The sequence below is a fragment of the Coregonus clupeaformis genome, chromosome 36, assembly GCF_020615455.1.
Source record: "Coregonus clupeaformis isolate EN_2021a chromosome 36, ASM2061545v1, whole genome shotgun sequence".
In the NCBI taxonomy this organism is placed as follows: domain Eukaryota; kingdom Metazoa; phylum Chordata; class Actinopteri; order Salmoniformes; family Salmonidae; genus Coregonus; species Coregonus clupeaformis.
In genome coordinates this window covers 22,085,569-22,096,887 of record NC_059227.1, presented here as the reverse complement: position 1 = coordinate 22,096,887, position 11,319 = coordinate 22,085,569, and the positions used below count along the sequence as shown (strand labels likewise).

Here is an 11,319-nt window from a genome sequence, read left to right as displayed (position 1 = left end):
GTACTACTTCCAACTTCATTGGCTGATCCCTCCTGATGGCCCTATTGGAGTCATGTCCAACAGAGTCATCAGGAGGGATCAGCCAATCGTGAAGAATACATTTTACTATTTCAAAATGGAGATTGCCTCAATGGCACTGCCCATGCTGTCACAGACGCTATTATGGCACAGATACAAAGATGAGTCCTCTATCTTACTCTATGGTTTCCCCTGAAAACCAGAGGCATCCGGTTACAACCATCCCCGCTGAAGGTGCTCCCAGTCCAGCCAGCCTTCTCTCTCCCTCCGTTGCGCAGCACCGCAGGACTAGAGCGCTAGACTCACTATGGCATCCACCGCAGCACGGACTCTCTTAGTGCTTTTCGTCACCTTCTGTGCATCAAGTACTGGATTAACAGGTAAAATCACCCTTTTGATTTTGATTTTCAGAGCAGATGCATGGTTTCAGTTTTTCACTAGTGAGGTAGTACTTTATTGATTGATTTATGTCTGGGATTGGTGGAGCTGGGCTAATAGCCTAATCGATAATCAATGGATTATTTGTTTACCCGATCAATATAATATATCCATTTCCCAATCAGCAATTGTTTTTCTTTGTTTGTTTTATATCATGTCAAGAAACCGATAGCTTCTAATTGACCTGCTGCTTGGACATAGATTATAATGACCACGTCGCATTGCAGGAGAAAGTGTGTGTGTGAGAGAATAATTTTAGCAAATCTTCTGGTTTGTGTGGCATAAACAAACTATGCAAAAGAGGAGGGAAAGTATATTATTTTGTGGACAAATTATCAAAAGAAAAATGCTTAACAGTTTGCAGATGGGGAAAGAACATACCAGTCAAAGTGAGCAATAATAATGAATTTGGACCGTGAAACTAGGTCTTTCATCGTTTCTGGTCTGGAAGGAAAATGTGATGTATCCTTTTGAGCGCAGGAATTATGGAATATGCGTTTACCTCATAGGCGCACACTGAAGTAGCTTTACTCTACAATTAAAATAAGATGACAAATATTAGATCGTAAGCCATATGGTTAGAATCAATCACCAGAACACAAATATAAAGAAAAAACTGCTTTGATTTATAATGGGACGTCACAGTGCCAAAAGGGTGATCTAATTGGCGCGAGTAGCAACTCCAACATCGCAGGGAGAGGGGGCAAGGAGGAAGTGGTTGACTTTCTCATAAAGTTTCTGTCAATCTCGCTCCTTCTGCATCTAGGTGTCACTATAGCATCCACGTATTATCAGTTGGACTTTTATTGGGATGAATCTTGTCCTGGAGGCAGAGCTGAAGGATTTCCTCTAGATGGGCCAGCTGCAAAGTCAAAGTTGACTATACAGTGCCTTCAGAAAGTATTCATACCCCTTGACTTATTCCATATTTTGTTGTGTTACAGCCTGAATTCAAAATGGATTAAATAGATTATACACACAATACCCCTCAATGACAAAGTGAAAACATGCTTTTCGAAAATTTGGCAAATTTTTTGAAAATTAAATAAAGAAATATCTAATTTATATAAGTATTCACACCCCTGAGTCAATACTTTGTAGAAGCACTTTTGGCATTGATTACAGCTGTGAGTATTTCTGGGTAAGTCTCTAAGAGCTTTCCACACCATTTGCCCATTATTATTTTCAAAATTCTTCAAGCTCTGTCAAATTGGTTGTTGATCATTGCTAGACAACCATTTTCAGGTCTTGCCATAGATATCCAAATAGATTTAAATCAACACTGTAACTCGGCCACTCAGGAACATTCACTGTCTTCTTGGTAAGCAACTCCAGCACAGGAGGTTGGTGGCACCTTAATTGGGGAGGACGGGCTCGTTGTAACGATCCCGGCAGTCTGAGTCGGGTCCTGTCTGGTGACTAGTGTTACGGTTCGTAGTTGCCAGTTTCCCGAGGGTTCGGGAACGCTCCGGGGAGCTCTCTGGTTTTCCGCACCTGCATCCCATCAGCAATCTGCACACCTGGTCCTCATCATCACCCTTCTTAGGCTCTGGCCAAACATCCAGTTCCTGCCGGATCGTTAGCCATGAACAGTAGGTGTATCTGAGTATCAGTTTTAGAGTTTCTAGCGTGAGTTTTGTTGTTTTGTACTTTGTTGGGTTATTGTTTCCTTACCTCCGTTTTTGTCCCATCTGCAGTCACACGTCCGGAACCTTCACCCCACCTCTGCCTGATGGTCGGGCGGCTGCCGAGCCATCACTGGACCTAGAACTGCACCCCCAACTACTCATCCACGCCGCCCGCTCTGTCCCTGGATTATTCTGCACCTTTTTCTGTATCTGAATAAACCCTCACCTTCGTTCAACTCTCCTTGTCCTGGTCTGCTTCTGGGTTCTGGCTGAGGGAACTGTGACAGAACGATCCGGCCAATTATGAACCCAGCGGACCTGGACTCAGTTCGCCATGCCATTACCCAGCAGGAGAAGATGTTGGGCCATCATAGCACGGTACTACAGGAGATCGCGTTGTCAGTTCGGAACCTTTCTACCGGCCTGATGGAGGTCCAGAACCAACGCCAGTGTCCGGTGGAGGACCCACTACCGTTTCACCCATCTCGCCTGCCGCTTCTGAAGTTGTGTCCCTCCGTGAGCCCAAGGTTCCGACGCCGGATAAATATGAGGGGGAGCTGGGAAGATGCCGTTCCTTCCTTATGCAGTGTGGATTAGTGTTCGATCTACAGCCCTACTCTTATGCCACAGACAAGGCTAGGATAGCCTTTGTGATTGAGTTGCTGCGTGGTCGGCGCTGGAGTGGGCTTCAGCCGTTTGGGAACGACAGGATCCCTGCATGGCTTCATACCAGGGGTTCACGGCCGAGATGAGGAAGCTCTTCGACCATTCCGTCCGAGGGAGGGACGCAGCTAGGCGCCTGTTTTCTCTTCACCAAGGAACTGCAGCGTGGCCGACTTCGTGATCGAGTTCAAGACGTTGGCTGTGGAGAGTGGGTGGAACGAGGAGTCTTTGCAAGCGGCCTTTTACCAGGGTCTGTCGGAGCAGCTCAAGGATGAGTTGATCTCCTATCCGAGCCTAGTGACCTGGACAGCTTGGTAGCCTTGTCTATTCGGGTGGATAATCGAGTCCGAGAGCGAAGGAGGGAGAAGCAATGGGGTCCGTCCAATCGATCAGCTTCTCAGTTCCCAGTCGGGTCGGGTGGTGGACCAGAACACGTCGATCATTCTCCACCACAAAGGATTAGTGGAGAGGACCTCTCTCCCGATTCTGAACCCATGCAAGTGGGGCGGCACGGGTTAACCAAGGAGGAGCGTCAACATAGACGTAGGACCAACTGCTGCCTCTACTGTGGTCGCTCGGGACATTACATCTCCACTTGTTCCCGGCGGTCGTCAAACTGCCCGGCTCGCTAAAGTTGGGAGGACTTTTAGCGAGCCAGTTTCAACCTCTCAGTACCTCTGTCAGACCCCGCTTCGGCTACCCTTGTGAACAGGAATCAGAGCTTAGCGCTTAACGCTTTTATCGATTCAGGTGCCGATGGAAGCTTTCTTGATGCCGAGTTGGTGGAACAGCTGGGGCTTTCCAAGGAGCAATTGCCGGAAGCCATTGAAGCGACCACTCTGAACGGCAGTAGTCTGGCACGTATCACGATGAGGACTGAACCGGTTAAGATGCGGTTGTCAGGGAATCATTCTGAGATGATTTCATTTTTCATTCTGCCGTCTTCCCATGTTCCTCTGGTCCTTGGATACCCCTGGCTGAAGGAACACAATCCCACGTTCGATTGGGTGACGGGCAAGGTAACGAGTTGGAGCCTGGATTGTCATGCTAACTGTCTCAAGACTGCCTGCCCCCATTCGGTTCCCAGTCAGGTGATTGAGGCTAAACCCCCAGATTTGTCCCTGGTTCCCGAGACATATCACGATTTGGGGGAAGTTTTCAGTAAGCAGAAGGCTCTGTCACTCCCTCCCCCACCGACCATATGATTGTGCCATCAACCTGGTCCCTGGAGCTGTCTACCCCAAGGGAAGGTTATACAGTATCTCCCGACCTGAACGTGAGGCGTTGGAGACCTACATCAAGGAGTCCCTAGCTGCTGGTCTCGTTCGTCCCTCGTCATCACCCCTGGGGGCAGGATTCTTCTTTGTGGGTAAGAAGGATGGCTCTCTTCGACCGTGTATTGATTATCGGGGGTTGAATGACATCACGGTCAAGAACAAGTATCCCCCTGCCCTTGATGAGTTCTGCCTTCGACTCCTTACAGGGTGCTACGGTGTTCACCAAGCTTGACCCCACGCAATGCGTATCACCTGGTCCGGATCAGAGAGGGGGACGAGTGGTTGACGGGTTTCAATACACCGATGGGGCACTTGAGTATCAGGTGATGCCGTTTGGACTGACCAATGCTCCAGCGGTATTCCAGAGTATGGTGAACGACGTCCTGAGAGATATGATCGGTCTCTTCGTGTTTGTTTACCTGGATGACATTCTGATCTTCTCGAAGGAACCTTCCGACCACGTCCAGCATGTCCGGCAGGTTCTGCAGCGATTATTGGAGAATCGCCTGTTCGTGAAGGCCGAGAAGTGCGAGTTTCACGCCCACACGACATCCTTTCTCGGGTACATCATCTCCAGGGGTGAGATTAGGATGGACCAGGAGAAGGTTAGAGCGGTTCTGGAATGGGCCCAGCCCGGTACGAGATTGCAGCTCCAGAGATTTTTGGGGTTTGCGAATTTCTACCGCAGATTCATCCGGGATTACAGCCGTGTGGCCGCTCCATTAACTGCCTTGACTTCCAGTATCAGGACCTTCAAGTGGAATCCGGAGGCGGATCGAGCGTTTCTGGATTTGAAGAGGCGATTCACCAACGCACCGATTCTCTCTCAACTGGACACGGCCCGTCAGTTCGTCGTTGAAGTGGGCCGCGTCTGATGTGGGAGTTGGCGCCATCCTGTCGCAGCGATGCTCCACGGACAGTAAACTCCATCCCTGCGCCTACTACTCTCGTCGCCTTTCGCCTGCGGAGAGGAATTACGATGTGGGTAACCGGGAGCTTCTCGCGGTGAAACTTGCCTTGGAGGAGTGGCGCCACTGGTTGGAGGCGGAGCAACCGTTTATTGTCTGGACTGACCACAAGAATCTTGCTTACGTGCAATCGGCTAAACGTCTCAACTCCCGTCAGGCCAGGTGGGCGTTGTTTTTCGGACGATTCAAGTTTGTCCTGACGTTCCGACCTGGATCTAAGAACGGCAAGGCGGACGCCTTGTCCCGGATGTTCTCCAAGACGGAGGAGAGTGGGTCCAAGACCGAGACAATTCTCCCCCGGAACTGCGTCGTGGGAGCAGTTATGTGGAAGATTGAGGAGGAGGTGCTGGCGGCCCTTCGGACTCAGCCCGGTCCCGGTAACGGTCCACCCGGTCGGTTGTTTGTGCCTGAGTCGGTTCGTCCTGCTGTCCTCAAATGGTCCCACGCCAGTAAGATGGCTTGTCACCCTGGCGTGGCTCGGACAATGGCGTTTCTTCGCAGACGTTTTTGGTGGCCTGCCATGGCCGAGGATACTCGGGGTTTTGTTGCTGCCTGTCCAGTGTGTGCGCAGAATAAGAGTACCAATCGGCCCAGCTCTGGACTACTTCACCCCCTTCCTATTCCCCGGCGTCCATGGTCGCATCTGGCCCTGGACTTCGTCACGGGGTTGCCCGCTTCTGAGGGGAACACGGTCGTTCTGACTATCGTGGACAGATTCAGCAAGTTCGCCCACTTTGTGCCTATTGCCAAGCTTCCCTCTGCCTCGGAGACGTCCGAGATCCTGGTTAGGGAGGTTTTCAGGGTCCACGGTTTGCCCAGTGATATCGTTTTCCGACCGTGGCCCTCAGTTTACCTCTGCTGTCTGGAAGTCCTTCTGTTTGGCCATTGGAGCTACAGTCAGTCTCACATCTGGTTTTCACCCCCAATCCAATGGTCAGGCGGAGAGAGCCAACCAGAAGATGGAATCCACGCTACGCTGTCTGGTCTCTTCCAACCCCACCTCCTGGGCCTCTCAGTTGCCTTGGGTTGAGTATGCCCACAATACTCTCCCTACATCTGCCACTGGGATGTCTCCCTTCCAGTGCCTGTATGGCTACCAACCTCCCCTGTTCCCTTCTCAGGAGAAGGAGCTCTCAGTGCCTTCTGTTCAGGCCCATATTCGTCGTTGCCACCGGACCTGGCATCGGGCCAGAAAGGCACTCCTTAGAGGTTCGGACCGGTATCAGCTCCAGGCGAATCGTCGCCGGATCCCCGCTCCCACCTATACCATCGGAGATAGGGTTTGGTTGGCCACACGGGATCTTCCGTTACGGACTGAGTCTAGGAAGTTGTTACCGAAGTTCATTGGTCCGTTTGTGGTGGAGAAGGTGATCAATCCGGTGGCAGTTCGACTCAAACTACCGAGGACGCTCAGAGTCCATCCCACCTTTCATGTCTCCTGCCTCAAGCCTGTATTCCTCAGTCCTCTGTTGCCTCCTCCGCCTCCGCCTCCTCCTCCTCGGATGATCGGAGGTGGTCCTGCCTACACGGTGCGTCGCATCATGGATTCCAGACGGCGGGGCCGGGGTTTCCAGTACCTCGTGGACTGGGAGGGGTATGGTCCTGAAGAGAGGAGTTGGATTCCGCGGCGACAGGTCCTAGATGCTGACCTCATCAGCGAATTCTACCGCCTCCATCCTGGCGCTCCGGGAGTCCGCCCGGTGGCGTTCGTCGGAGGGGGGTACTGTAACGATCCCGGCAGTCTGAGTCGGGTCCTGTCTGGTGACTAGTGTTACGGTTCGTAGTTGCCAGTTTCCCGAGGGTTCGGGAACGCTCCGGGGAGCTCTCTGGTTTTCCGCACCTGCATCCCATCAGCAATCTGCACACCTGGTCCTCATCATCACCCTTCTTAGGCTCTGGCCAAACATCCAGTTCCTGCCGGATCGTTAGCCATGAACAGTAGGTGTATCTGAGTATCAGTTTTAGAGTTTCTAGCGTGAGTTTTGTTGTTTTGTACTTTGTTGGGTTATTGTTTCCTTACCTCCGTTTTTGTCCCATCTGCAGTCACACGTCCGGAACCTTCACCCCACCTCTGCCTGATGGTCGGCGGCTGCCGAGCCATCACTGGACCTAGAACTGCACCCCCAACTACTCATCCACGCCGCCCGCTCTGTCCCTGGATTATTCTGCACCTTTTTCTGTATCTGAATAAACCCTCACCTTCGTTCAACTCTCCTTGTCCTGGTCTGCTTCTGGGTTCTGGCTGAGGGAACTGTGACACTCGTGGTAATGACTGGAGCGGAATCGGTGGAATGGTATCAAATACATCAAACACATGGTTTCCAGGTGTTTGATGCCATTCCATTCACTCCATTCTGGAGTTATTAGCCGTTCTCCCAAGCAGCAACCTCCTGTGAACTCCAGTGTAGATTTGGCCTTGTATTTTAGGTCATTGTCCTGTGAAAGGTGAATTAATATCCCAATGTCTGGTGGAAAGCAGATTGAACCAGGTTTGCCTCTAGGATTTTGCCTGTGCTTAGCTCCATTACGTTGATTTTTTATCCTGAAAACTCCCCAGTCCTTAACGATTACAAGCATACCGATAACATGATGCAGCCACCACTTTGCTTGAAAATATGGAGAATGGTACTCAGTAATGTGTTGTATTGGATTTGCCCCAAACATAACACTTTCTATTCAGGACAGAAAGTGAATTGCTTTTATTCTAAACAGGGTCAGTTAGGTTAGTGTTGTCGAGTAACTACAATGTTGTTGATCCATCCTCAGTTTTCTCCAATCACAGCCATTCAACTCTGTAACTGTTTCAAAGACACCATTGGCCTCATGCTGAAATCCCTGAGCGGTTTCCTTCCTCTCCGGGAACTGAGTTATGAAGGACGTCTGTATCTTTGTAGCGACTGTAATTTTTTTTTACCCATCTACCAATAGGTGCCCTTCTTTGCGAGGCATTTGAAAACCGCCCTGCTTTTTGTGGTTGAATCTGTGTTTAAAATTCACTGCTCGACTGAGGGACCTTACAATTATCTGTATGTGTGGGGTACTCAGATGAGGTAGCCATTCAAAAATCATGTTAATAAGAGTCTATTGACTCCCCCGTGCGTCAATCTAAGTAACATTTGTAAAAAAAATCCTCATCAAAATCCGTCAGTTTAAGCTAGAGATATGGGCTGCGTCTCAATCCAACGCATCTGCCTACGTCCGCCTTCCACATCTGTGGTGGAAGGTCACCGAGCTACAGCCGTGTTTGTCAGACCATGAGACATCCTCAAATTCGGTCTTCTCACAAAAACGTTTGTAGCGTGTCGACCACTCTATGGAAAGATGAGACTCTCACGAACATGATGGTGTTTTCCGTTTTGCTCTACGACCCCCACAAACCCCATGGGACTTATCTGAAGTCGGTACCGCCGATGTGCCAACTTCTGTCTGTAGCGTCCAAACTGTTTGGGCTACAAACTAATATGACCCCACTATGGAAAGGGGAGATTCTCCGTTTTGCTCTATGACCTCCACAAGTGTCACAGGACTCATCTGAAGGTAACCGGTACCGGTTTTTAAAAAATTATGGAAGTATGGAGGTAGTTTTGTGCCCCCCCCCAAAAAAGGGGCAAAATATGTGTCCAAAAACACAAATATTTCCTAAGCTTTCTTATATCTCCTAGATATAGGAAAGACACTTCAAAACCTTATTCCTTATGATTTATTTTGTGACTGTCTGTTTTGACATTTATGAATGGATTATTCAAAGTGTGTCTATGGGTTATAGCAGTAATGGCCAAATTCAAAATTGTATCAAATATTGTTATATTTTTTTTATACCTAAATGATCCATGGTATGACCACCTTAAAACAATTCCATATGACTATGTGACTTGTTAAGCAAATTGTTACTCTTTAACTTATTTAGGCTTGACATAACAAAGGGGTTGAATTCTTATTGACTCAACACTTTTCAGCTTTTCATTTGAGAAAAAACATAATTCCACATTGACATTATGGGGTATTGTGTGTAGGCCAGTGACTAAAAATCGTGATTTAATCCATTTGAAATGCAGACTATAACACAACAAAATGTGGAAAAAGTCAAGGAGTGTGAATACTTTCTGAAAGCACTGTAAAAATCCATGAAAACAAAAATGTACTTTTTGGTCTTAATTTATTGTTGTTTTAGTTTTTAAATATACATTTCATTTTCATTTCTATTTCCACTTTTCAAAAATATTTAAGTGGTATTTAAATTATATTATCATTATTTTAATTTGTTTTACTTTTTTACTTTTTACCCCTTTTTTGTGATATCCAATTGGTAGTTACAGTCTTTAAATATATTTTTTAAATCCAATCAGGATTTCTCTTTGGTTGTCTCTGGGGAGATAAATCCAGCTACCTAATTCAGTCCCATCGCTGCAACTCCCGTACGGACTCGGGAGAGGCGAAGGTCGAGAGCCATGCGTCCTCTGAAACACGACCCTGCCAAGCCGCACTGCTTCTTGACACACTGCTCGCTTAACCCGGAAGCCAGCCACACCAATGTGTCGGAGGAAACGCCATACAACTGGCGACCGAAGTCAGCGTGCATGTGCCCAGCCCGCCACAAGGAGTCGCTAGAGTGCGATGGGACAAGGACATCCCGGCCGGCCAAACCCTACCCTAACCCGGACGACGCTGGGCCAATTGTGCGCCGCCTCATGGGTCTCCCGGTCGCGGCAGCTGTGACACAGCATGGGATCAAACACAGGTCTGTAGTGATGCCTCCAGCACCGCGGTGGAAGCTCGCCGAGCTACAGGGTGTTCGTCAGACCACTTTCTTTTTTTAAAGGCTAGAGTTTTGGAGAAGAGTAGCCAGCTAATCCCTGTTGAGCTGATTTAGCTGCTACGTTACAATAGCCCTCTTGTCACGAGTTGCTAAGCCAGAACCCAGAAGCAGACCAGGACAAGGTAAGTTGAAACGAAGGTGAGTGTTTATTTACAAGTTCAAGAGTGATGCTGAATAATCCAGGGAACAGAGCGGGCGGCGTTGATTAGTTGTTGGGGGTGCAGTGGTTGATCCCATCCTGGGTCGGCAGCCGCCGACCACCAGGCAGAGGTTGGATGAAGGTTCCGGACGGGTGACTGCAGATGGAACAAAACGGGGGTAAGTAAGCAACAAACCAACAAGGTGCAAAAACAACAAAACTAACGCTAGGCTCTAAGACTGATACTCTGGTAAACCTACTGTTCATGGCTAACGATCCGGCAGGGAATGGATGTTAGGCCAGAGCCTAAGAAGGGTGATGATCAGGACCAGGTGTGCAGATTGCTGATGGGATGCAGGTGCGGAAATCAAGAGAGCTCCCCGGAGCGTTCCAGAACCCTCGGGAAACTGGAGATCACGAACATAACAACTAGTCCACAGACAGGACCCGACTCAGACTGCCGGGATCGTTACAGTACCCCCCCTCCGACGAACGCCACCGGGCGGACTCCCCGGAGCGCCAGGATGGAGGCGGTAGAAGTCACTGATGAGGTCAGCATCTAGGACCTGTAGCCGCGGAATCCAACTCCTCTCTTCAGGACCATACCCCTCCCAGTCCACGAGATACTGGAAACCCCGGCCCCGCCGTCTGGAATCCATGATGCGACGCACCGTGTAGGCAGGACCACCTCCGATCATCCGAGGAGGAGGAGGAGGAGGCGGAGGAGGCAACAGAGGACTGAGGAAAACAGGCTTGAGGCAGGAGACATGAAAGGTGGGATGGACTCTGAGCGTCCTCGGGAGTTTGAGTCGAACTGCCACCGGATTGATCACCTTCTCCACCACAAACGGACCAATGAACTTCGGTAACAACTTCCTAGACTCAGTCCGTAAAGGAAGATCCCGTGTGGCCAACCAGACCCTATCTCCGATGGTGTAGGTGGGAGCGGGGATCCGGCGACGATTCGCCTGGAGCTGATACCGGTCCGAAACTCTAAGGAGTGCTTTTCTGGCCCGATGCCAGGTCCGGTGGCAACGACGAATATGGACCTGAACAGAAGGCACTGAGAGCTCCTTCTCCTGAGAAGGGAACAAGGGAGGTTGGTAGCCATACAGGCACTGGAAGGGAGACATCCCAGTGGCAGATGTAGGGAGAGTATTGTGGGCATACTCAACCCAAGGCAACTGAGAGACCCAGGAGGTGGGGTTGGAAGAGGCCAGGCAGCGTGGCGTGGATTCCATCTTCTGGTTGGCTCTCTCCGCCTGACCATTAGATTGGGGGTGAAAACCAGATGTGAGACTGACTGTAGCTCCAATGGCCAAACAGAAGGACTTCCAGACAGCAGAGGTAAACTGAGGGCCACGGTCGGAAA

The 11,319-nt window shown here is 49.8% G+C and overlaps 1 protein-coding gene across 1 annotated transcript in view; it reads left to right on the top strand.

Annotated features, from left to right (window-relative positions):
* The first annotated feature begins 298 nt into the window (after positions 1 to 298).
* LOC121552110 (fibronectin type III domain-containing protein 1) overlaps positions 299 to 11,319 on the top strand; it is a 69,293-nt gene continuing 58,272 nt past the window's right edge. Inside the window, exon 1 of the mRNA XM_045211178.1 lies at positions 299 to 398. Coding sequence (XP_045067113.1) covers positions 326 to 398 — 73 coding nt within the window. The 5' untranslated portion in view covers positions 299 to 325. The remainder of the gene's footprint in view (positions 399 to 11,319) is intronic.